This window comes from Venturia canescens, chromosome 6 (assembly GCF_019457755.1).
Source record: "Venturia canescens isolate UGA chromosome 6, ASM1945775v1, whole genome shotgun sequence".
In the NCBI taxonomy this organism is placed as follows: domain Eukaryota; kingdom Metazoa; phylum Arthropoda; class Insecta; order Hymenoptera; family Ichneumonidae; genus Venturia; species Venturia canescens.
The window spans coordinates 1386967-1414681 of NC_057426.1; the positions used below are offsets into that span (position 1 = coordinate 1386967).

The 27715-nt window shown below is 42.0% G+C and overlaps 1 protein-coding gene across 5 annotated transcripts in view; it reads right to left on the bottom strand.

Annotated features, from left to right (window-relative positions):
• Nucleotides 1-27426, bottom strand: part of LOC122412553 (uncharacterized) — a 31890-nt gene extending 4464 nt beyond the window's left edge. The window contains exons 1-8 of one of the 5 annotated variants that reach the window (XM_043422184.1): nucleotides 27164-27426; nucleotides 26949-26953; nucleotides 9050-9456; nucleotides 3925-4221; nucleotides 2818-3125; nucleotides 1843-2165; nucleotides 903-1086; nucleotides 99-280 (exon numbers count right to left, since the gene is read on the bottom strand). In XM_043422184.1, coding sequence (XP_043278119.1) covers nucleotides 99-280; nucleotides 903-1086; nucleotides 1843-2165; nucleotides 2818-3125; nucleotides 3925-4221; nucleotides 9050-9260 — 1505 coding nt within the window. In that variant the 5' untranslated portion in view covers nucleotides 9261-9456; nucleotides 26949-26953; nucleotides 27164-27426. Of the gene's footprint in view, nucleotides 1-98; nucleotides 281-902; nucleotides 1087-1842; nucleotides 2166-2817; nucleotides 3126-3924; nucleotides 4222-9049; nucleotides 9457-15663; nucleotides 15760-19820; nucleotides 19909-26948 lie in introns of those variants that run through there. The other 4 variants (XM_043422186.1, XM_043422183.1, XM_043422187.1 and 1 more) reach the window with 4 other exon arrangements.
• Nucleotides 27427-27715: the final 289 nt, after the last annotated feature.

The window sequence follows — 27715 nt, forward strand, 5'->3', positions numbered from 1 at the left end:
AATGTAGAAAGACGATAAAAAAAAAACAAACAAAAAAACAGTGAAAAACCACCATTTCATGAAGGGTTTCTCGAAAACAGTTGACGAAAAATTGTCACCTGCTCGTGTTGCACGTAGGGCTGTAGTCGGTTTGGCTGTTGCTGCTATCGGAATCGGGGCTTAAATTTCTGATGACCGAGGCTGAATTGCCGCTTCCGGAACTACCTTTTCTCGATCGATCTTTTTCCGTGGAATGTTGGGTTGACGCTCCGCTATCTCGTCTAATGTGACTCCAACAATCCTACCACCATTTTAATACAACTTTACCTTCATTCGTCATTGACATTTGCGTCAATAGCGTAAACTTAAATTTAGAATGGAATGACAAAACAGGACGTTTCGTAGGAGTTTTCAAAAGACTAATATCGTAGAGTACAAAAATTCCTACGAAAAAGTCTCATACAGCATGTTTCTATCTTCAATAATTTAATTGAAAGGGCGACCGGAAATTGACCTGGTTTCGAATAAGTACGTGAGAGTCTAGCGATTCGAGGTCTTCTTTTGATTGGCTCTCGCGACTGAATTACTGAAGATAGAAGAGCATCGCCTGGGACGTTTTTTGTCGGAAATTTCATGCTCTACAAAGTAAGTCCTGAGCATTTTTTATTAATCTCTAACAGCTTTGGCACAGTTCATAATAAATCACAAATTCGTCGTTTCTTATATTTGAAAACTTACTGTTTGGTCTAAATTCGTCTTGTATCGAAGTTTACACAACTGAACAACGCCGCTATGACAACGCACATACGAATACAACGATAACATCAAATTAAAACGCTCTCCGGGCTCCAAAGCATTGCATCAGAATGATCGGGACAAAAAAGAATTCGAAAAAAATGAGGTGCCTTTTCCGACGAACTCACTTGTATTCGTGGCGGCGGCTCGCTCCGATGAGTGCAGTGACCTGATGAACCACCGGAGTCTCTCGCTGTTGCTCCATGACTAAGTTTACTCGAACCCGAGGACTTTTGTGTTCTCCCACCCGAGGAAAGTACACTGCTTGCATCACCGCCTCCTGATCCTAGAGATCTTCTGATGTGACGTGAACTTTAATCAATAAAAATCACTATTATTTATGGAACATCGTAAATCACACTTCTGAAAACATTTTTAAAAATAATACGATTCAATATTTTTTGGATCTTCGCATATCTATGGTACGCGATGGTACGAAATTTATATCTTTTAATAGATCACTGAAAATACAGGGAAAGGTAACTTCAGTTGGAAACGGAATTTCGTCATAATTTTGAATGAGTCAGTTGCTCGATTTTCGTGGAGAACTTTGCATTCGTTAATCCAATGGCCTTGAAACTTTACAATTATAATACGGAAACTTCTCGACGGTAGCGAATTCTAAATTCATGCTTTCTCTCAATTTACATAGAATCCACAGCCGGGGACGGAGATTGTATGAAACAAACTTTCATATCGCCAAAATTTTCATTTCCATCTCATTCTCCACTGTATTATTGGTTAATTAGTATTCTCTTGGAATAATCAGCAGTCGTATCATCTCGGGAGGAAGAAACGTTGAAAATAAGATCTAAGAATGTGTAGCTATCAGATATTACAATTTGTGCTCAACGTTTTTAGTAAAAATATTTGTATTCCGGCAAATTTTACAAAAACTCATTGTTGTAATTGAGTTACCGAATTTGTAAAAAGTCAAAATTACAAATGAAAAGAATTTAAATAAGATTTTCGTAGCAAAAAGACTTGGGAGCTTTGTCATAGAAATTTATTTTCTCTCTTTTGACGTTTCCATTCTCGATTTTAGTCGGGTAAAAACATTTTCTGTACCTCCGATAACAGACACTGTCGCGTTTGAAACTGTGATCGGAGTAATCCGAGCTCGTTTCGCAATCGGGACAATTGACGGTGGATTGGTGGTGTTGTTCGCGACCGGATCCCGTGGGTTTTGAGAACGATTTTGTCGAGGCCCTTGGCGAGAGTGAAGCACGTCGTCGCGCACTCGTGTGAAGATCCGGCAATGATTTGTGACATATGACCGTCGAGCCCTCCGTGGGCGGTGATGTCGTCGACTTTTTGTTGGCCTTGCCGGACGTGTGAGAATGTGAATTGCTCCGACCGAATTTGAATCTCAGGTCCGACGGTACGTTGCACTGTCGTGGGAAGAAGAATCGATATATTATTGAAAAAATTCAGACGTCCTTTGACACACTAAGCGAAGAAGTAAACTATTCGAGTTCAATAAACTTGTCATTTCTCGAATTAATCACGAGTATTATTTTTATCTCTCGATTGAAACAAATTGTACTCGGGAGATGAAACATCGATAAATTATAATTGTTCATAAGAGGGAATTCCGAGCTCGAGCTTTAAAATATGCATTGGCACGATGTATCGCATGGCTGGTATTACAGCTCCTTATTTCGATCAGACGGTCGTTACGTTCGATGAATTCTTAATCCTATCTCTTTACCTCTCTTCCTCTTTCTGTTCGGACTTGGCAATAAACCACTCGATTCTACACGAAGTTGGTATTTAATCTGCTACGTCAATGGAATAAAAGAAAGATCTTCGTGTTTTTTCACACACTTACAAAATACGTGATCGAAAAGAAAATAAAAGAATAATGAGTTTGAGCACGTAGCCTTGTGAATACAAAACGCGTATTATCGGTATTTTAATTGTTTTCCTTAATACTTTGAGAATAAAATTTATCATCGAATCACAATAGCAATGCAAAGTATTGCAAAAAATGAATAATTAAAAAAAACAAACTGGGCTTTAACTTTTAAGACTTGAACGTACCACAGGCCTATCCTCGTCGCGGCAACCTATCGACGGACTTGCCGTTGAATATCGAAATTTATCGAAGGAGTGATCGCGAACGATCGTGACGTTGGCCGATTGTAAAACGTTGGGTGAATTGTCCGGAAAGAAAACGTTCTCTTTGCTATCGGTGTTGAGTAATCTTCGTAATTTAGTTTGCAACTGATCACCACCGGTCGTACCAGGTGGACCGGAAATGGCACGTCTCTGCGGTACCGGTATCGCTCGTGGACTCTTCGGTGGCAGCGCAGGTGGCAGTGTTCGTTGGGGGCTCAAAATACCATCGGCTATTTTTTTCACAAAACGTAAAAAAGAAAGATGAGAAAAAAGTTAGAATTGAAGGGTGCCGATTAAGAATGAAACTTCGGCCTTAAATTTGTCTCTTTTGTCACAAATTCACGACACTCGAATTCTGACACGGAGGCGAAAAACGATGCAAAAAATAATTGAAAAATGTACAAATTTTGGTAGACTTTTTGAAAAATAAATCGTAATGAGGCTTCTCTCTAAGCAGTGATCGTATAGTAAGCACAATAAATGTTGAGGTGGACGTGTATATGTGCAAGGTCCAAAGTTGGCTGAGGGGAAGAAAAGTTTAACGCTTCGCTGGAACAGGGAGATAAATATTTAAAAAATTGAGCGACGATACGAACATAATTGATCTAACGATTCTTCGAATAATTGATGGCAAACAAGAGTGATATTTCGTTGAAATGAATCGTATGAGATACGGCCATCCGTATGCATTGATTGGAATCAATTAATTATTAGAAGGTCAATGGAATCTGCACAAATAGAAGTACGAGCGATGCTCATTCGGAGGAATCATTCCGATCGAACGAAAATCTCGAATTATTGTAATAATCGTGTTCGAATCACCGAATCGGAAATTTGATGGATAAATCTTTTAAAAATGTACATATTTCATCGTGATCCGATGTGGAAGCGGAATTTTTGTAGGATTTTGTAGGAGTGAATAAACGACAGAAACTCCGTTTGTCAATAAGCGGAGCACGATTAATTATTTCATCCGCGCGTGCAGGTGGGCGTGCTACTCGAAAAAATGAATATTTTTAATTCGCTCACGTCTGTCCTGATCTCGGCAATTGGCCCAACAGCAGGCTGACGTTACAGCGGCGTTTGGCAGTTGCGGCGAGACGGAGCTTTGTTGGATTATTTGTTGCTGCTGCTGTTGTTGAATGCTGCACGCGAGAGGGTTGCCACATTTTCGTAACAGTCGGGGCGGCGCGCTCGGAGCAGTAGACGGTGCGACTTGTAAGTGTCCACTGTTTTTCAACTCTTGTTTACGGTCGAGAACAATCTCACTTTTGACGTAGAACGCTTTGGACTCCTGAAGCAGCTCAACGGCGCTCTTTCTTTTGCCTGAAGTCAACCAATCGAACAATTAAAACTTGTGATTCAAGAAATGATCGCAAAATCAATTGCACGAAATCAAACGTCCGCGGCTTTATAAAATATTCGAACAACGAAAATCATTGAACCAATTAAAGTGAAAGTTTTTTCCACAATGTTGCGTTAAAAACTCTGCTGACAAACGGTCATAAAAAGTAATAAAGGAAACGGAACAGACATAAAAAGACAAGCAGTCGTAAAAAATAATTAAAGGAAAAGTCATTTTTGAGAATCGGCTATTCAACGACGCACATTCGGAAGATGAAAATATCTGCTCAAATCAGTTGGTGTGTACGATCAAATAGAACGTTTTTTCATACTTTGCCGAATAAAAAGCTGGGACCCAAACAACTCGCTTGAAAAAACCGACTGAAATAAACGATCGAACGGATTCTTAAAAAATTCTCAAAAAATGGGGTGAAAAAAAATGTTGCCTCAGGCACCACAAAAAATTGCTTCGATGGCACACGCGTGCCGGAGTAAAGGGTTTTCGTCTCTCGAGTGAGAGAGATTCAATTTCTCAAGGGCTTCCCTCTTCTCCCGAAGAGCTTCCGGCTCTCAACAGCCAATATGAACTAACTCGAGTGCTCCATGTTAAATATGATACGTGTTGCAACAAAAAAGAAGCCGGAATAGGCAACGTTTTTATCACAAGCTCTTGAGAACGAGGCGAAGATTGGTTCTCGATTGTTTTTTTCTTTCGTCATTCAGGCATCAGCCTTCAAAAATTTGCTGTATTCTCGCAGGGCTGTCATTCTCGCTGTTAAAATACCACTTTTATCGCCCAAACGAATCAATCGTTTGGAAAAAAAAACACAAAAAAATTGGAAAAAGTGTAACGCCGTGGCTCCAAACGCAGAATCAGTTCTCGCTCAAGCGACATCGACTCGAGTGAATTTTGCATCGACTAGACTTTTTAAAACTGAAGGGGCGAAGGATAGTTTGTAATTGGAGAAGGTTAATGAAGCTCGTTAGTGAAACTGTGAGAAATTCGAGAGCTCGGAGAGCCACAGGTGTCTTGTATGTATGACATATTAAACCTTCCTGCACCAAGTTGATTTATATGTGACGAAGGAGCCTCGAGTTAACGACAAAAAGGAGCAACACTCATTTTTATGCTCGCAATGCGACGTGGAAAAGGCGAAAGATCTCAAAGAACTTAAATTCGTCTGAGAGACGCGAGCAGACTCGTCGCCAAGAAATAATGACGCGATCCGGAGATAAAAATATCGAGAAAAAATCTACAAAGGCTCTCCGCGGCGAGAGGCCAAAAAGGGTTTAGAGCCTGCCTCCCCCCTGCGCGCATGATCTCGTGAAAACGTTCGGTCGTCTATCGCGCGCGTATGTTCAACAGCTGACAAAGTGACGAAGATAACCGATCCACTATGGCCTACCGCACGAATAATGGAACGAAAACGTTGCCGAGCTTCGGAGAACGCAGGGCCTCACGAGCTAGTCGCGTTTCTCTAAAACCAGCTGTACAAACAGAATTCTCAGACAGTATCGAATCTTTGAACATGTGTACCAAGGGATTAATGTCTCTCAGAATTATTTTTCTCTCTTCATTCGTAAGGGGTTCTGGAGCAGCGTTCAAACTTTCGAATAAATATATGTTCGATCGAGTATATGTCAACTGTTTTTAGAACGCGGACAGAAGGCGAGAGTAGCAGGAAAAAGAAGGAATAATAATGCAATTTTGTGCTCAATTGTAATCAGGAAACGCAACGATTTTTCGTCATTTTTATCCTTTTTCGTACACAGCCCGGGGGAGCAAATTAGTAAAAGCGAAAATACCGGTGACTCAGTTTCGTCGTTATAAGAGGGCTTTAGATATAAAAAGTAACGTGATTCACGGACTTGTAAATAATTTATCCCGAAAGCACCGGTGTGACGAGGATTCTTCGTCGATTTGAAACCTCACAAACTTTTTAATTCTCAACTTCTCGCCATAATTATGAAGGAATTTTCTGAGCGTTACTCAACTAAAAAATCATTTGAGCAGAACAAAGGAGTCCAGCGAGCAATTCCCTTTTGAATAATATGAAAAAATTGCTTTTTTTGGAGTTTTCTCTACTCCTTCGGAATCATAATCATACAGTGCAATACATTCGGATTTTTAATGGCCGTATAGTTTCGACGTATGTTCATCTCGTAGCAATATGTATTTACATTTGTCTGGATGGGTCCGTGAGAAGGCAAGACTTTTGTCGAAAGTGCCAGATAACGGACTGTCTCCCCATGAGGAAATATTCATTTGTCTCTCCAGCGATAGATCGAATGCCGGGAAGACGCGTTAAAAAACTCGAGACCTAACTGCTCGAACAACGGAAATTTTCGATGATGCGTAGGAGAAAAAATAAAGATGCAGTTCGAAAAGTCAGAGAATGAAGTTCTTTACAGGATGAGAAATAAAGTGCGTATAATTCCTCACGATACAAAACGAATCCGTTTTCTCCGTGCGAGAGAGGGCTGCTCGACAAACTTTGTAAATCTCCGCGTGGCTGATTTTAAAATCTTTTCTTTTAACGAACTGGTAGCAAATTGCTTGGGCCACGAGAATTGATTTTTGGTTTCAAAGTGATATTGGAAAAATGTTGAGAAAAGTTATATCCATAGTCACGAAGAGACGATGAGAATGGGTTTTTGGGCTGAACAGAGCTATGAATATCGATGAATATGGATTCATATCAGACATTATATTGAACTTCCCACACGTATTTTAATTTAAACTTTTACGAATTTATATTCCAACTGGGATGGAGAATTGAAAAAAAAAAAAAAAAAAAAAAACAACGTGTATATGTGCGAAAATGTGTCGAACGAAGTCGATGTGTACACACAAGATTAGTGCCCTTTTTTATGTTTCTTGATCCCAAGAGCAAGACTCTCGTGCTCGAGGTTGTTCTGGCCGTGTAGAGCCGAGAAAAAAGAGGTTGGCCCGTACGGTGATTGGCGATGTATAACGGGCTCTCGAGAGAGCCCTAAAACTTTTCGTCTCCAGAGTCAACCTTTTCGAAAGATAGTGTTTCCACATGTGTGTATATTCTGATAAAGTGAAACGTCCCAAAAGGAGAGAAAAAAAACACCTCGAAAAAACAACACGCAACGGCGATGAGAGATTTTTCTATGGGGATAAAAAGCATTCTCGTTTACAGATAGGAAAATAACGAATGAAAACTTTTAACGAGCTTATACATAAAATTTTATGCCTCTGTGATATATTTACGAGGTCGTCCTCAGGCTAATTTCGAGTACAGATACACGTGCCACCCACAGAAATTAAGTTTCAACGTTTTCTACCGTGGAATAGAAATGGAATTTTTGTAAAGAGCAGCGATCGCTCGGAACATTAATTCCTTTTGTACGTACGAAGCCGCGGGCTAATGTTTTGCTCACCTCAACGAGCACCTTTGAAATTTCGTTTAATTAAAGAAGGAAAAGAATTAAAAAAATACCGTATCATCGTCGTTGGGTTTTGCATCTTTTTCAATTCACATCCGCAAATAATGCTCGAAGAATATGCAAAGAGTAATAGCACGACATCGTCGCAACGATTCGAACTCGTGCAACGCTGAATGAATTGCTACCAGGAGCAGGAAACTCTTCCAAGTTTTAAATACGAATCTAATCAACGTTCTCTTATCTGCCACGATGTTTGGAATTTCACCGCAGTCTCGAATCTCTCTTCGGGCTTTCAATACGAGATTTCCTAAACATACAAAACATTATCTGAGGATGTCGTTCGATATCGGCTCCGGCTGCTTGGGAAAATTCCTTTGAAGTCGTCGCCCGACGGTAGTTCCAAATCGTCAAGGTGATTGATTATCGATAGAAAACAAACATTGTCAATTTTCGATGGAACATGCGATTGACATAAAACGAAGATAGAACATATTTTCATAACTTATTTCGTCCAATTTTTACCGATTTCATTCGCAGACCTTTTTCATGGGTTGCCAAAGTGGCTCCGCACGAAAAAGAGCTCCGACGATGTAAACTTGATAATCTGAAGCCATTTTTGAAGCGACTAAAATAACGACGCTTAATAAATTGCGAGTTTCACGCTTTGTAGCTTCTACAGAAATTTCGAAGACCTGACAACGCTCTATCGCCGTAGCAGTCAGGCGCTGGTTAGCAACACCATTCGTAGAATCTACCGAAATTGACGGGTCTAAGAATAGACGACAGCTGGAGACGATCGAATTAATTGAGTTATCGGAAATCTGTAATTCCTCATAATCTATTAACTCTCGGCGCTTGCCTCGGGTCATTACACCCGGTTTTGTCGTATCATCGCTCCTTCACGGAAAACAAAATTTTTGTAACGAATTCTAAAATGTTGATCGGGTCACCACCTCGCGTGGCCGCTGGATTTTTTGGGGATTTTTCGCGACTTCTTGGCAGGCAAGGATAAAAAACAGACTTTTGAAATTTGAGTGTCGCCTGAACTAAAATCATACAGAAATATTAAAAATTGAAGGGTTTTCGGGTTTTGAAACAATTAAAAAAATTCAAATCTTGTGTTTCGAAGCGCGAAAATCCTTCAATTTTTAATATTTCTGTATGATTTTAGTTCAGGCGATAGCCACAGTTTTACGCATCAAAACGCTCTTTGGTTTTTTCATCTCAGATAAAACCCCAAAAAATCCGGCTGCCATACGGGGTGCCCCCCTTAACGTAAAAAACTCAATGGATTTTCCAGGGTTTTTCATCAAAATAAACCACTCGAATGAACGAGTAATTAAAAAAAGTGTTTTCCTGAAAAAAGCAAGAGTAAAAAATGGAATTATCGGCTCACCGGTATTGTCAGCGTGTTGTCGAGACGGATTTCTCACGTAGGGTGGAGGGACAGGTTGTCTGCTCGTTGGTTGCATTCCCCAATAAGCTCTGCCTTCGTTGAAATGATTAGAATTGTTATTATTATTGCTGTGTCTGGATTGATGTTGCTGACTCGTGGGGGTGCTTGAACTTTGCTGCTTACAAGGCAGCCTCGCCATGGCAGTCATCATTTTCCACTTGTTCCTCACTCCCTGAACTCGTTACTCTCCTCTAATGCGCTTCCCCGATTATTCCAGTCTTTCGGAGTAAATAAATCACGTACTTTTCTTCCTCGATTGTTGCGCCCTGTTTTCATCATCGTAGGGGTTGATTCGTGAATTTTTCACGACGCCTTTTCAACCCCATTTTCTCGATGTTTTTTCCTGTCTGCAAGCAAACAAACGAAATTCATTCAAACACGTATAGAAACGTTTTATATTTATTCGTTCGAGCGAATATTTCGGACTTTAGGCATAAAAGGTGAGAAAGAAATGACCGAATATTGGCGACGACGCTATTTTTATCGCGTCGGTTCCCGATCAACGTTGTTTTATTTGCCACAGAAGGGGGGTGACGATGACACGAAATACGTCATTTACACATTTTTTTTAGTGGAGTGACGTCATGCCTCGACCCGTGACATTTTGTTGAGGGAGGAGGATTCAATTAAAAATTATACATGGGAGAAGGCTTTGTGAGTTCGAGGGACTCTTGTGCCGGGACTATGCGAATCAGATCGCCTTTTGATATTTATCAAGGGACGAATATGGGGCTGGGGAGGGGGGAGAGTGTTATTGGATGCGGAGCCTCGAAGCAACCCTCTCGATCTTTTTTCCTCCCCATTTTCATTCCATACCATTGTGATTATAAACTCGTGCTTTTTTATATCTCCACGCTTTTTTCTCTTCTCCCGTTTTTTTTTCCGTTCAATTCTGAATAACGCTCAAACGATAATTTCTTCACAAAAGGCCTTAGTCTACGGCGCTCTTCGGGCCAACAATTAAATGGAACTTTATGGGCGTTTTTACGAAGCTCTTGAAAAGAATTAGACTACCGGAATTAACATAGTTCGTGTGACGAAAAATAAAAATCGTTCTGGAACGAATTTTCGACTCATTATGAGCGTCACAATGTTTTTTTTTTCTCTCCTAACCCAGGCTACTGTGACTAATGGTGAATTATGTTAGTAAGGGGGGAAAAAGGAAAAGCGCTGAAATGGAATGAAGCCAAAGGGCCTCGCGTCGTTCGGACTAAAACTGAGCCAAGGTCTTTAGAAATCGAATCACTGTCGTTTTCCTGCACTATCAAATGTTCTCTTACCGCGGTGCTTCATCGTTATAAAGCTCATTAGATCGTCCGGAAATAACGGGCAATTGACTCGCTAAAACTGTCACGAATAAATCGTAAAAGAAAGCCGATACGAGTTTACTTTGTCCCGATTAATCACGGATTTCCTCAAACGCATTCGTCCATCCCGTCGACCCAAAAAATATAAGAAACGTTTTGTCTAAGCATTTAAGGCTGCTGTCTATAACAGAATAACGGGGCGTGAGATGGAAACGATTTTTCATTCTTTCCCTGTGTGAGATTGACCTCGGAGTGAGCTCATTAAGTGTCTTCTGCGGGGAAACTTGGCGGGCTCGATTATTTCGTATTTTTCTTCTTGTAATTACAAAACGTGTTAAATACCTGAATACTACAGCAGCCATAAATAATGGATGACGATAAAGTAATGAGTTTCTATGAGGACATGTACATTTAGTTTATTGAGAAATGTGCCAGCCGCGGAGAGTGTGAACTTGGAGGTCTGTAGGTGACGATGTAACAATGGACCATGAGAATCTCCGACTGTCTTTCTTGTGCTCAAGAGCTTTATGGGCATACAAAATGTGCAATGGACTTGAACTTTTTCTTTCTTCATCTCTCTTTATGTTTGAAACTGCGAAGAAATTCGTCTCTGTCCTTCTCTTCCCATGTTTTCCCCTCCTCCTTTAATCGCTCGCTCTCTCTCTTTGTTTTTCATTGCCTCTTTCTGGTCAAACGGTATTTCCTCCGTTGAACGAAGGTCCCGAGCTTCGGCTCTGAGAGAAAGAGAAGCAAAGTCAAAAGGCAGGTGCTATCGCTTTGCACTCTTGGCACCAAGCCCACGTTTTTTTTCTTCAACGCGAAATTATTATTCGTCCAATAAAATTAAGTGCATTGAATGTCTTATTGTTATCTCCAACAACCCAATTAACTCGAGTTCCCTCATTATAATATGTCGGTCAAACAGTAACGACACTCGTGTTCCCTCTTATTTAAAACTTTGCGTCGAAAATCACTGCGCGCTCTTACAATGAAGAATTACTTCATTCAACGGCATTATTTTAAACCGATCTACGCAACGAAATGACGACGCTGAAGTTTGCAACGTTGCAGTCCAACGAAATGATGTAAAAAAAACTCTCGAATTATTCCTATAAATCTCCAATTTTCTTCACTGCCGAATTTGAAATTTTTGTAGTTTTTCAACGGACGCACCAATGATTCGTGAAATAAAAAATTCGTGAGTTACAAATCTTTTTTTCGTTTCCGTTCAACTCGAACGTTGCAAATTTCAACGTCGTACTAAATGCAGCAGAAAAAAATGAGCCGAATTCGCTTTTTTTTTCGTCAAAGATTGACCAATGGAGATTCACGAAACTTTATTCGTCGTATCTTTTTATGCAAACGTTGTTAAAGAACGTTCATTGCCAGGGAAAAATATAAAATTTCCTGTGTCAAGGACTTACGCGTGTTACGCTTTAAACCTTTTATCTCACGTATAAAATAATGATTCATGCACGGATGCAGCGTGTGCATGACCGGAAGGGTCTCCCTTCCAATAAAGTTCAAGTGCTCATCGTATTCCGATATATCATGGCCGATAAGAACCCAAGTATGGCCTGCGTGTTTATAGAGAGAGGATATTACTGTATCAGGGGATATATGAATGAGCTCGTGCACACCGAAGTCCTTCGCAGACACGTGTATCCGGTATCCTAAATTCGAGATATAACTGTACGCCATTCATGTTCGGCTGGAAAGGAAGTCGGAACGAGAACGGAACGAGGAAGTTATATTAATCGAAAATAATGCCATCGTCCCCGAATTTTCAATGAATTTAGTAAATTGGTAGACATGAAAATTGTCACTGTGCGTGATCTGCTTTTCTGAAAGATCTGCGATATTTTTTTATGACGCACTGAAGTTTGCAACGTTGGAGCCGAACGAAACGATGTGAAAAAACTCTCCAACAATTACAGTATTTCTCCGTAGGTTTTCAGTCTGCAATGAAAAATTGGTGCAAATGGTATTTTCGTTAATTTCGTTGGACTCCAACGTTGCAGACTTCAGCGTCGTTTTTCTTTGATGTATAAGAACTGCGTGGAAAACAAACGTTGAAATGAATGTGCGATCGGAATCCCGTCTGGAATAAACTTGAAAAATAACTTGGTGAAAATTCGTTTTCGGTTAACCGAAAGAAAAAAAAATCGGAATGGATCGAAATACACAGGGAAAAGGGTTCGATCCGGTTCAATGTACTTTAGCAACGATAGTAGCTCGTGTACGGTTATATCCACCTCCGTATATCCATCAATGTAACCCATACAACGAGCAATTACCCGCTCTATTCACGTGGTGCGTGTGTGTGTGTATATCGTACCGATCGAAGCTGCCTTCCGGCAAGAGCTCCGTATCGTCAAGGATCCGTGTACAAGGTGCGCTGCAAAAATGGCGAGCCCAGGCGAGACGATGAATAGAATGGAAATATCGTAGGAAACAAAAGTGCCTCGTGATTAGCCGAACTAGTCAAAAGGCCGAACCGGTCGTAGCTTTGCCCGGCTCTCTTCATCAGCACACTCGATTCGAACGACGCCGAAGTTTGCAACATCGGAGTCCAACGAAATAATCGAAAAAAAATAGTAATTCATTATTTTTTCATTTCACGAATCCATTGGTGTAAGTTGAAAAACTACGAATTGCAAATTCGACAGTGAACAAGTTGGAAATTTACTGGAATTGTTCGAGAATTTTTTTAAACCGTTTCGTTGAACTCCAGCGTTGCAAACTTCAGCGTCATCGATTCGACCACATTCGTTAAAGGGTTTTGCGCAGCGGAGGACGACCGAAGACTTTTTTCTCCATACCATCCTGTAACCCGGAAGTTCGGCGACAAAATGAATCTTAATAGGATCTGGAAGAGACTCGCGATACTTGCACAAGGCTCGCACGAACAAACAGTCCTCCGCAGACAAATCTCCGCCTCCTGTCACAATGCTAGTTGATCAGGGAGTGTGCATAGTGACTCTCCTATCTCGCGTCTCATGAGCGGAAGTAACCAGCAGATATTTCCCAGGGGAGGAAGAGAGGCAGAGTGGCAGAGCAAAGTGGCAAGTGTACAAGATCGTTAATTCCTTCTGTCGCCCATCGCTGACGAAATCACGAACTTGACATGTTCTCCGTGTAAATGTGCAAGACTCTGGATGGGGGCGAGCCGGATGCGTGCATGAAATTGGCAAATCGTCTGTGGCGAAACGAAATTCTTTCATTCGGCGATGTCAGCGAATAATCGCGTAGCGCCTCTCGGTGTCGGGGAAATGGCAGGAAATCGAGAAGGATTAACGTTCGAGAGGAACTTCCTGAATCTCGCGCGAGTCCTTCGCTCGTTACGTCAATGTCCCGAGGCGATAAAAGAGTACGGGATATAAGGCGAGGGAAGCTCGAAGGAAAAGTGTGAAGCAAGCCTGTGTTTTATGGCTACGTGTGCTGTCTACCTTCGGCATTCCGCAGTTGGTTCTCGAGATCGAGAACAGCTTCTGGTATAACATGTACGTTGTACCTCACTCCCTCCCCCTCCCCCCTCCCCCCTCTCCCGTACGTATATACACCTAACTAACTATACGTACGAGTTTATATAGCTCACTCAATAGCGCTGTGCTTGCCACGGAGAGGATACACAAGGAATGTGCCGATTGCGGGACAGTTGAGTTTAATCGTTTCTGGCTGTATTGGCCGATGCTCCGTGCGCGAGCAAGATCAACAAACATGCCGCAACATCCTCCACTGACGCGCGTTTCCACTCAAAGGAATATCCAAATTAACGAAGAACGGGAAACGATCGGGACGATGCCGAAGCTTGAAAAACACGCGGCGCTACGCGAAAACATTTGTCTACGGGGTTGCGGAATTAAAACCTCGACCCCGAGACGCTTGCGGATGAAAATTCATAAACGTTTTAAGGTAGTTCATGGACGAAACGATTTTTTGAAGTCTTGAAATTTACACGGAGTTTAAATGGGTAGTCGACTGACGCGTACATCAAATTTTAAAGAGGGTTCGTCTTATTTCCCTTTGCGCTCTGTATATAATGCGATTTTTAACATAAAAAACTAGTATTTTCGCCAGGGACAAGTGAAATTTCAGGGGTGGATCCCCGATTAATTAATGGCTTGTAATTTCATTCGCCAAAAGATAAGTTGAAATAATTTATTTGCGATTCGAATAAATAACTTTGACATTAATTTAAAGTGATTATATCTTTAATCCGGAAGTAAAAATCGGTCCAACTTAGACACCCATGAAATACGATCCTTCGGGCATGATCTACCTTAAATTCAAACTCGAGCCTTCATTTATTTCCCGATAACTTTTGATCGTGAGGAAAGTAGTTATTAATTCGAATGCTTTATGCGGAGGAAGCGTCGTCCATTGAGGCACAATTCCGTCGCGTCACACTCTCACTCAAAAGTTTAAAATACATAATACGAGCAACGGACACGTTCGAGCGTACCGGAGTGCACAGGAGCATTGTTACGCAAGGGTTAATGGCACCAAGTCTGTTTTATAGGATAAAATGAGCGAGGGAATTGACCCACATGTCAGTGTCCCCCCGACGATCGAGTGTTCTTTCGTTCCGTGCCCTCCTCCACCGTCGCGTGTCCCTTTTCGCCCCCTAGCACACCGCGCATGCAAACGATACGCGGGCGTTTACGGCTTTTTACAAAGAGTCCGTTCCGAGACTGGTTTTTTCGAAGGAGGAAAAACCTCTCATATTTTCTCTTCTCAGGCACATCCATAAGCACAGATTTTTTTTTTCTTTTCAACTAAACTGCAATTGTGACAATGTGTATGCTTTGGACTCGAACCTGCTGCTGCGGCAAACTGGCATTAGTCACGCGAAGAACCGAGAGGCTACGATAAGAATATTAACTGTTGAGCACTGCGCTCTATGCAACACCGCAGTTTCCATCACTCACAGCTCTACGTGATTCAGAGCTTTTGCTTATACCGATAACGCCTGAAAGAATAGTCGCTTTTAAAACTCTCGTTTTGTCCGGGTTTAGCATAAAAAATAATCCGGCCAACCGTCTGCAAAGCTCGTAAAAATCTCTTTTCTGGAAACTCTACGTCGGCGGTCACCGGGAAAAATCAGTTTTTGACGAGGCGTTGATTTCTCACGACACAAAGTACAAAACTGTTTGTTTTTAAACTGAGATTGCGAGATTTTTTGATGTATCTTATTATTTCCGGCGATTAACCACGGACACGAGACACAATAATGTTTGAGCTCACCGTTAAAATGTCATTTGGGCGTTGACACGGTGAATAACGAGCTGAGAATCGAAAGAAAAGTTTTCTCGAGGCGCAACATACAATCGTGAAGTCAATACGCTGCTGCCGCCGTGTAACTGATCGAGGTCCGTGACGGATGACGATCGGAAGAGTCCAAGGGTGCGGACGAAGGTGTAGCGCAATGAAAAGCCGCGAGGGGGCGTTGGGCCGAGGGGCAGATGGCGCCAGTGGTTTCGTGCAATCGCGTGATTAGAATCTTTTGCCAGCACAAGACCGGGCGTGCGACCCGGTACAAGTTGACGCTCGTTGAGGGGTTCGTTTCCCCTCGTTCCTGGAAGGAGTCGCGTGAGCCTTTGCTCAAGCTTGGAAAACTGAACCAACCCAGTGGGGTAATTCCCTCGGGTCATGCGTTTCTCGCCGATGACCTAACGCAATCGTGAGCCCTCGAATCAAGTGCTCGACGCATTATTTTTAAGGATTTGTAACTACGTTTTCTCCGCAGACATTCGCTTCCGTAAACAGCTTTTTAAGCACGCGTTGTCCCATTAGCTCGAGTGATAAGGAGCTCGTAACGCTTTTTGTGAGATCCCCTGCTATATTCGTCAATTCGTATTTTCAGTGCAAGTTCGTTATGGCGAACCTGTGTGTACGGTTCGCACTTGATCGCGAGTTTCCAGCAGTTGCTCCGGTCCCCGCGTGTACAAATACGCGTGTGCACGTAATACGCATACGCACGCCCGAGCGCGTGTTCGTAGAATCGGCACGGTATATGACCTTGTACCAGAAGCGGTGGAGCAGCGGTCGAGCCTGCTCGAGTCCAACTTGGCGAAAGATGTCCGGAGAGAGGGGAAGAGACTTTCGATTCATCGACTTGCTGTCGAATCGTTTTCCTGTGGAATCCGAGCACACCGCCGCGCGAATAACGACTCAACACTTCTGCGCCATACGGCCGTGGGTGTGAAACGGTCCACGAGGAGGCCGAGCCACGATCCTCCGAGAGGCAGCGCAGTCATATCGAAATGTCAAGCATGTCGATATTGCGATGTCACGTCGGCTGACAAAACTCCCACGTTTGTGAGACCGCGGTCGCGAACGAGAGGGACCGGGGACGACGCGAGGTGACGCGCTCCGCGGGGGAAGTCACGTGGCGTGGATACAAGCGGCGATCCTCGCGATTAATCTTTGGAGCGAGGCCGAAAAAGTTTCGAAAAGCGCGAGTCGCATTCCGAAACTTTGACATAGACTTTCTTGATCGATTTCACTGAAATTCGCTCGTCTATTGTTCTCACCCGGGAGCGCTTATCGCATTCAGCACTCGTGAAAAAAGCAACGCCACGAGGCTACACCGACTGTTGGGACAAATGTGCACTTGTACGGACTCGAGAGACCACATTCTTACGCGTCTATATGGCGAGCGCGCGCGCGCGTTCATTCATCCATTCATCCGATCTCGTATAAGAAAGTTTCTGTTGTATACCTCCTCTCCGCCGATTCTCCATCACAATCTACCTCCTTATTCATGAACTCGCTCCCTTTTTTCTCTTGTTTAAACTCCTTTTTCTTTATCCTCCTCCAGTCTATCTGCCGCTCGCAAGAAACGAGCCCCGCTCTTTTTCTTGCACGCCGCAGTCGTCGGACTTTCTCTCTTGTTGTGCGTCGAGGAATCGACTCGAGAATAAAATCGGCGAAGAAACGAGAGGAAAACTACGCGACGCATGGGAAATCACGTCGCATTCAATGGGAAATTGGAAAATGTTTGTGCGATGATTTTTATCCGCCGCGAACGGCCGCGGAAACCGCGAGCATTTGTATACTCTTTTGCCCGATAAATTGATCGTCCAACAACAATAGCACTTGGCAATTGATGCCAACATAGTTTTTGCTACTTTGGAATAGCAGATCAGTTGAAAATACTCTGAGCATTCGTTTTGCCAGAGATTATACCGTTATTCATAGGCAAATTACAAAGAGACAAAAGTTATGGTCTAATAATCGCGCCGTGTCGTGCAGGATGTGCGTAATGCAGCTCCAAAGTGCACTTTTTTTCCTACTTATTTATCAGGTTGGTAAAAACGCGTTGTTGAATTTTCTCCACCTGACGCCCAACCGTAATTTGCCGCATATTGTGGTCGGACAATGGGACTCGTGAATTGTGGAGTCGGACAAAAAATTCTTAAGCGCCACCTAATTCAGCTGAAAATTACTATCGTCTGAAAGCATCAGTCCAAATCTCCAGAGCCGGCGAGAACCTCGAGGAAACAATTATACCTATTCCTTTAAAGGATCCAAGACGGAAACGAAGAATCAAATATTTATGACAAAACGTACGTTTTTTTAAAATCAATACCTTCGCGAAGAGGTTTTTAATTTTTGAGAAAAAATCCTGCAATTGAGACTCTTTTGAATCTGAGATTTCCGCGTAAAATCAACGCCGCGCAAGCATTATAGTATTACACCTTTTTTTGAAAATTGTTTTAAATTTATCTTGAGATCGTAATGAACCAGTAGAATTTTTATTTCAATTTTACTTTTTTTTATTTGTGATTTTGAATTTTCGTGGAAGAAACGTTAGCTGCCATGCTGTTTTTATTTGTGACGTCACTCTGTTGGTAAACAATACGACTGTGAAAGAGCAAGTAACAAGATTTATGGAAATAATGTGAGTTATAACGTTTATCATTGGTGTATTGTGCCCAAATGCAATAATACAATTGTAAAAACGCCACAAAAATTGTGGATTCATCGATGTATTTATCATTGGTAAATTTGTACTTTCTGCTTTCACAAAAGCCTTTTCCATGATGCGAATTTAATAAAATGAATGATATAAAAGTCCACAAACGTGATAATAACTTGTAATATTTCAAAATAACACAGAGCACACGATAAAAATCTAGATTGTTTATTATCGGAGTGACGTCACGTTCGAACCCGATGTGGCGGATGGCGTTTTAGACATTTGAAAAACAGATGAAAAACGAAATCTATATAATAAACGTGCATTTTTATATTTTTAACCCTACACCTCATGTGTCTTTTTTTTCATACCCTCAACCTCATGATCGGGGTTTGAACGCACCCCACTCTTTTTCTGCTTATAAATCCGGTCCTACGATGCTGAACTGACTTTATCCTACACCATTTTCTCCGTTTTTTTATAACGAAAAGAATGATGTACGATAAAACTAATTTCAATTGAATTTATATATAAAAAAATCCGTCGATAATCAATCGATAATGTCGCTTGTTAGGACGGGAGCGTAGTTTGAAGTTCGCGTGGGGTGTGCTCACACCCCAGTCATGCGTTCTAGGGTTAAAAGTGTTTTAACTTATAAGTTTTCATTTATTAAACTGGATATCATGTGAGAAAAACGAGGAATAAAAGCCGGTGGAAAAATGTTGGCAATTGGTAATTGGGGCTAACGAATAGCCCAAAACGAGGCCACCAAATTTGAGTTTTCCAGTTGAAAGATTCAGACTCGTCCGAACGAACGTGAAGCATTATTGTACTTGAAGTTGTTTTGTTTTTTGTTTTACTCGAGTTTGCGAACAATCGTGTGAGGTTACGATTGTGCTGGTCTTCTATGTGGCACATATGGGCGAGCATATATAATGCACGAGCGTGGAAAAACGCACGTGTCTCGAATGGAACGTAATGAAAAAAAAAAAAGGAGAAGGAGAAAAAAAGTGGTGCACTCAACTGATTGAAATAGCAGAGCACAGTGGGAGAGCACGTAGAAGATACATGGACGAACGTGTACGTTCTTTGCACTATATTTTACTTTCGTATATTTCTTAAATAGACGCCCAGCCAAATGTAAACGTATCTCGTGTGAGTCCGCGCCGGGTAGGAGAACTATTTCGTTTCATTTTCAACGCGCGAGCAAAGAGTTAAAAATCAAGAGCAAATGTAAATTTAGCCCATTTAAGTAAAGTATATTCGTGTCTCTCGGCTCGCGCAGGAGTCGGTGTTGGGAAAAGGAACGGGGATATGCTCCAATGCCAATTCTGATTAAGCCGCGCATTCCCGGAAGTTACGAAATGATGTGTACGAGATCTGTAACAAGAGAGAGGCGAATAGGGAAAAGCGAGGGCGATGGCGAGGGGAAGGAAAAAAGATGGATCGATCGGGAGAGGAAAGCGCCCTCTGGACTGACCTAATATTGTTTTTACGGCTTCCGGAACTCGTGCATGCCTACGCTTTTATTTGCCCCATGCATTTGCCAAGGTTCTCGATGAATCGGAAACTCGCCGCGATCCTCCCGCCGCTTTATTTCAATTCTCTCACAACTTTTGCCGCACGCTCCGCGCTCCGGATCATCTCTCTTCGCTCTCATTCTTCTTCTCATGTACATCGCGTGACATTGAATCGCACGGGTCTTCGAGGACGCCTGCAGGGCTCACACTCCGTATGCCGGACGAACAAACGGGCTGGATTCCCCCTGCGCACATCTCCTCCTCCGCGCGTCCGCTATGCTCTCGGAAAGAGCTTCGCCAAGCCACGAGAGATACACACACACCAGCCCCGGTGTGCGGGGGAGGAAAAAAGATCGAAGAGGCAAGAAGAAAGAGGCGAGGGTCGCGAAACAGTCGACGGTTGAAACTTGCAGATATGCTTCTCTGTCGAAGGGTAGCGCCGACTGAGGGAGCGAGTATCGAGCGCCCCCGCAACTCGACAACTCGAGGTGAAGGCTTTCCGGATGTATAACACATACGTTTATCTATCTATTTCTCGCTTTGTCTCTCGCTGTGTTGTAACCATACGTAGTACGAATATCAATGTCATAAGACAACGCATCCTTCATATTTCCTGCAACATATAACGTTACACGCGTGCACAATGCTCACTGAAATTTCCATCGACTCGCGCGAGTTTCAATAAATTACCAGCTCCCATTGTAAATCGATGTTTTGTCTTTTCGCGCATTCCGCTCCGCGATAGATTATTTCTTTCGAGAATGTCTCTGTGATCCGACGTTTCATTTATATTTATCGTTTCAACGTTTCAAGGACGAAACCTCCCAGATCATATGACGCTGAGATTTGCAACGATCGAGTCCAACGAAATGGGCTTAAAAGGCCTCCAATTATGCCAGCGATTCTTTCGTTCCCTGCCGAATTTTCAATTCGTAGCTTTACGCCAATGATTCCGTGGAATAAAAAATTAGGGAATAGCAAATGTTTTTTTTTTTTTTTGTTAATTTCGTTGGAATGGAACGCTACAAACTTCAGCGTCGCACATTTTGTTATGTGTGAAATGCCGTGTATCGTCACAAGCTCTATGGCATATAAATCTCCCCGTTCCGTCCGCTCGTTCGATCCCTCGCGTAACTCGAAAAGTGCTGAAACGACTTCGACGCAACTTCCTCCGGAAGCGCTCATGATCGACCGTAGAATATTCAGGCTTTATTGCTTTTTTCTGCCGTCTCATTTGATACGTTTGGCGAAGCGAGGAGAGCTGATGGACATGCGTCGAAATATTTGGAACCGTCGGCCTTCAACTTCACGCGTTCGATATGAATAAACGAAAAAAAAGAAAGTTTATACAAAGCCCGAGTGTCTTTTGAGGAGGGACTTTTGCATGACACCGAAGTCTGCAACGTTCGAGTCCAACGAAATGATGTGAAAAAACTCTCCAACAATTCCAGTAATTCTCCAATTCTGTTATACCTGCTTAATTAACAACTCGTAGATTTTCAGTCTGCAGCAATGCTTCGTGAAATAAAAGATTGGTGAATTACGAATGTTTTTTCCTTCATTTCGAGCGACTCCAACGTTGCAAACTTCAATGTCGTGACTTTTGCACACGAAGATTGCTCCCTCGAGTTTCAATTCCGCGGGTGCGGATGAAAAGCTGCTGCTTTAGAACTTCACTGACCGAAAAGCCAAATCATTCTTTATTCAACTGACTTCTTGATTAACGTTTTTCCCCCTCTTTTTAGCTGAGATCGTATTCGCGACGACTCTTTTGCTTCGCTCTCTTTTATTCGTCCTATTAATCCGGAGTGTTGTTCGATGCTCGTTAATGGGATGAATAAATCGTAAAAAAAGATTTTTTTTCCCTCTTTCGTTTTATTTTGAGATGTGAAAGGAGGCTTGTACTTCGGTGCGAGAATGCTTTGATGTTATAACAAACGTTATAAGCTCCGATTGACGCGGAGAGTTCTTTAGAAGTTATTCCGGTCGAACGAGCTCTCGCGTAGTCGGGCATCAAACCCGAAAATAAGGGCATTTTTCACGAAAAGAAGCTCCGCTTTTCATAAGGTTTTCCCTCTGCTTTGACGGGTCTCGCGTCCGCTTTTCAGGGAAAATATAGTTGACGCGAGCGCGACTCGTTCGTTCGGGGAATAAAAAGAAAATATGTCGGGTCATCGGCACCCTGGAAAACTCTCGGTGTACTCGTCTCGCCTTAATGGACACTCCGTGCGAGCAATGTCGAGATAAAATCGAATGAAAATAATGCGCGTCGCTCCTTTCTTTTAATTCGATGACAAAATGACCGAAGCGCGCGCGCGTCGAAGGATTTTGCACATCGACAATAAACGGAAAACGCGGCAGGATATTCCGCCATTTCCTGTTCACCCCAGTCCCCCGGAATCCGCTAATTTTCAAAAAAAATCCTATCAACGGACTTGTAAAAAGTGTGCTGCGGCGAGTCATAATGAACGGAATGGAATGGACATGCCTCGGTAATTTCGCTGCGTAGATTCGAGTGTTTAACAAAAAGTTGTTCACCGCGATGTATCGACAAGGACGAACTTCGAAATAGTCACGAATGAGAAAATAGCCATAAACAAAAAGTACGATATCACTCGGACTGGAACAGAAGAAAACGGTCGGGGAGGAAACAACGAAAAAACTGTAACTGTATAAATCGTGCGCGTTAGAAATTAATCGCGTAGTAAAAAACTAGTGTAAGAACGTTTCTATAAACTCATTTAAAAGAGTGTGTCGAAAAATTAGATTGACTTTTTTTAATTCGGCTCGACCCAGTTCTGTCTCATTGAAATTCCTTCGTCAGAAAAACGGCTCTCTGCGTTCTATCGTAATCTCGTCGTCGGCTCGGTTCCGCGATCGAGAAACAAACACGTGATTTCCATTCGGAGAGTCGAAAAAAATAAAATTATTCGCCCTTTTCGCTCGCTTGCTTATTTTTTTATGGCCGCACCGCGTCAAAACATTTTCGACGCGACGAGTCGCAACGAGGAGGTTTGGCGAAAGTGTCAATAACTCATCGTGTCAGAAAAGATTGAATGAATTTCGCGAGATTTTGTCGTTTTTATTCAACGCCACGATCGTTATCGAATCTTGAGCTTTTATCCTGCTGACTCAGACGACTTCGGCGTCTCCGACGGCTCTTTTTCCCCGGTTCAACAGAATTTTCCGTTCTAATGAATTTAGAGGCTGAAAAAGCCTCCAGAAACAACGCTTTTATCTACAAAAACAAGGCACCCTCTGTGTGTGCTCTTCGGGAGGAAAAAAACGTCTGCGACTTAACGAGCAACGAAAGCAGGAGACGTCGCAGCACGCTCAATTGCTCAGCCAAGAATTTTTCCACTCTCTCAAGAGCAGCGGATCTCACGAGGGTGGCAAAAAATTCACGGCACACAAATCGGTTTGTTTCACTTTGCGTGTACATTCAGATTCTTAACTCTAACGTACGATCTGAAGGAATACCGTATTTTTCGGAAGTTCGCGAAGCTCCGTCCACTTTTTATTCGCAGCAAAAGTCTTGTCATTTTTTTTTTTTATGTTCGAGAAATTATTTTTTTTTTATAAAGGCAAATATTTGGGAAAAAAAAGGAAGGAAAAAGAAAACGAATTTTCCGTAATTTTGGTATTACGTAAGTAGCCCGTTTCGCCCCGGTCTCTCCCCCGTTTGTGTGCACGCGCGAGCATGTATTCGTGTATAAACGCCCACAGGTCATTGCGTCTTTCCAGCCGATTGCTCCCTTAATTCTTCGATGTGTGGGCGAAAGCTGTGAAAGGTGCTACACAGCCGCGTTGAGAAGCGAATAAAAGTTGGAAAAGAGTAAAAAGGATATTGGGGGGAAGGAAGACTGAGATTGAAAGTCAGACGCTGCGCGAAACATTTTCCTTTCAGTTCGAGTACAGCTGCTTGCTTGGCAAAGGCCATTCGAAGCTCATCCACGCGTCAAATAATTTCTGAGGGCAGCGAAGCATTGTTTCAAGAAAAAAAAAAAAACAAACAAATGCATTTACGTATTTATTTTGACATCGATTTTGAGTGAGAAAAAAAATGTCGACCGAGGGTCCAAGCGAATAAAATGAATTCACGCATTTTTATATGGCTCCTCGCAACTTTCATTTATTCAATAAATAAATGTACTGGAAGGACGCCGCGACTCCGGAGGGAAAAACGAGTCTCGCTACTTCCGGGTTGGAGCGCGCCCTTTAATCCCGCCGATACAGGGCTCCTAATAGTTAAAGTAAATAGCAGAGGGTTTGACCGAGTCAGCCAATCTCACCGGGAGGCCATTACTGGTCTACTCAATCAACGCTTTATACATTAGTCTATTTGCCTTTGGTTATGTCTATGTACGGTGTGTGCACATATAATTACGTACCGAAAGATCTCGAGCTTGTTACGAGACCAATTAAACATTTGGGGAAGCTAACAACAAATGTTCGTATCATCGATTATACCGGAAACGGTTTTGGCGTGCGCTGGCGAAAGACGGAAAGTAGTGCAAGCGAATGAACGTGTAAATGTTTTGTTGCAAAATAAAAAATAATCGCATGGGGAAAAACATTGTATATCATGATTTTCAGTCGAAACGATTACTCGAAGGATCCGAATGTCGATTTTGCTTTCGTAGCAACAACAACACCGTTCACGGAGCGATAATCTGACGACGCTGAAGTTTGCAACGTTCGAGCCCAACGAAATTAACGAAAATAACATTTCTAATTCACCAATTTTTCATTTCACGAATCGTTGGCGCAGACCGAAAATCTACGAGTTGCAAATTAGGCGGATAAGAAAATTGGAGAATCACTGACGATACTGAATTTTGCAGCGTTGGAGTTCAACGAAATGAACGAAAAAAAGATTTATAATTCATTGTTTTTTTATTTCACGAATTACTGATGTGGCTTGAAAAATTACGAATTGGAAATTCGGCAGGGAACGAAATTGGAGATTTACTGGAATTATTTGAGAGTTTTTTAAAATCATTTCGTTGGACTCCAACGTTGGAAACTTCGGTGTCGTATAATCTGGAAATAGAAGTTGTCCCAAGAGCAAAAGGGGAAGTTCGCATTGGAACGGAAAAATCGGTGTTTTTGCAGCAATTGGAGTCAATTGAAATCAATTCGTGACCAATACGATGCTCGGGTAATTGGCCTCATGAAAAAGTCAAATTGCTTGAACAATTGGACGAGAGAAATATTGAAATATAAATTTAGAGCGCAGACGTTGAATTATTTACGAGACATTCACTTGGCGATCTTGGCCGAAACGAAAATAACATTCCTCACTGTACATCAGCTATTTACTCCTCGCATGTATTTTCCATTCGTCGCTTCACAGCTCGGTCTATTCGCTCGCGCGCACGTTATTTCTTTTCGTTATTACACGTAATTAGCTTTCATTATAAAATTCTCATTCTCAATATTCCACACAATTCATTTTGTCAACGTTCAACGGTGATGTAAATTATCGTCGTTGCTTTTTTTTTCCAATCGTTGCGTTTGCTCGATTCCAGGAATTTTTGCAATTCACTTTTTCGATTTTCTCAATTCCGATAGAAAATAAATTCCCATCGAGTGGTTTTACGATTCGAAAATCGATCCGCCATCTTTCTCGATTGTCCGAGCGCCATAAACACGCGAGTGTCCATTGCTTATTTTTATTTTCTCGCCGTTTCGTTACAGAAGCCCTTTAAGCTTGTATCTCGGGGCACGAGCGGCGGCACGCGGGGAGAAGGTGAGCGGTGACGCGCCACGAAGCATTGTCTATTTTCGCCTCACGATCAACAACTTTTCATGCAATTGCGATAATGTTGTTTTACCAGATTTCTCGAGAAAGGGCATCTGCCGTTTACACTCCAGCGCTGTTCTCTTACATAACGATCTATATACGTATAAAAAATTCAACAGCTCTTCCCCCCCCCCCCCTCCCGAGAATTATCGAAGAATAGAGGAAGCGACGAGCTAACCAATTTCGACGGATTTCCCTTCAATTTCCCTGCAGACTTACTCAATCGTACATTATAATAATCTTATTTATTATATCGATGTCCCGATTATTCTCCACGATATTCGCCTCGCCGTTTCATGCAGATTCCTCGCGCCAGATTGCCAATGCATACTTACCGGGGGTTCCGCTCACGCGTATGTGCGAGCGATGCTCAAAATTGTAAAAGAAACAACGTTCCGACGGCGGTTTTGTTCATCGGTTGCGTTACGTTATTTTGCTTGGTTTTTTTCTGTCAACGATTCGCTTGACCGTTGAACGGAAACCCTGAACTAGAGAGTTGTTTTTGGTTTATCTTCATTCCTACATTTTTTCCGTATTTCGAAAATAATTGAAAAAACAAAATTCAACCTCATTCGAAGGAAACGGGAGCGACGTTAGAGACAGAAACCGTGAAAAAATTTAGTGTTAGTTTGAGTATAAATTTTTTTCGAATTATTAATTATTTTCCGTGCTGGCCCAAAAAAGGTCAGTCAAAAAGGAAATTTATTATTTCCTATTTCTAAGGCCTTTCTTTGCTGGAGAAAAAAGTTATCCGATTGCATAATGTGTTTTATGAAAGGTAAGAAAACACAGTGGTGTCATCAGCTGATTCGAAAAGTCTGAGAATGTACGGGAACGAAAATTTGATTAAAAGTCCTGCTAAAAATCGTTTCCAAGAATCATTCAACCCGAAACGTGGCTGAACCATAACGAGTTTAACGTTTTATGCTTACATGCTGCAACCGCAAACATATATCTATATTTACATATAAAAATATATCTATAAATATATATATATATATTGCTCGTTTCTCATCTCTCGTACCGTTCGTCTCCGCGAGCCTAACAACAGTGTCCTCGTGTATCTTATATTCCCGGACACACGCACGCACACACGCATACATGAAGCAAACGTTCACATATCTTGCAATTAAGAAAAAAAAACAGAAAATATCTCATATCGACGTGGGTTGGAAGCTATCGGGAGATAAAAATCGTCCGTTCAACCGCTGTCTATTATAAAAAGCAATTCCAGCAACTATGAACTCCATATCACCATAAAAACATCTTTCGATCTACTTACAATCGCTGTCGCACCTCCCGCATAACGTGGTTTGTATATATATCGTTATGTTTATTTGCGACGGATACGATGTTGTGTGTTTGTGAATAGAGCACAGGTGCATCCACACGACGTCACAGTGTATTAGAAATAAAACGAAAGAAAAACAGAAATGAGCAGCACATCACACGACCTCGCGATTCGATACTTAATAATGTAAGTATATGTATATTTACGTTTAAACACTTCAGCGAAAAATGTTCTCGAGTCTCCCGCAAAAGTACAAAAAGAATATTCGATCGAAAAGTATACCCGCTTATAAGATTTGTTTTTCTATATGAAACATCGATTTGAAAAATTGAAAATTTGATTCGCGTTTATAAGTTGAAATAAATATGCATATTTATGAAGATTGTCAGACAGATCGAGACTGTCTGGCAATATGAACGACCGTCAGTAGACTGGTGGACTGGTGCTCTCTATCTCTGGTCTCTCTGTGTTTGGTATAATTATTTGGTGACCCCACCAAACCTCCAACTGCTGTGTGCTACCCGGCGCAGACCCGTTCGCGCCTAGTAGTGGGGATCAACTACTGGATAATAAAAAATATATATCTACACATGTATGGAGGGTATGGAGCGTTCTCCTCCTGCTATAACGTATTGTATGTAAAGGTTCGTTCGTCAAGGTTGCAACCAGCAAACGTTACTCGAAAAGACCAGAAGTTATAATCATATTCCCCAAAGTACCAGTCGCTTTATCACTATCCAAAGATTTTATTTCCATCT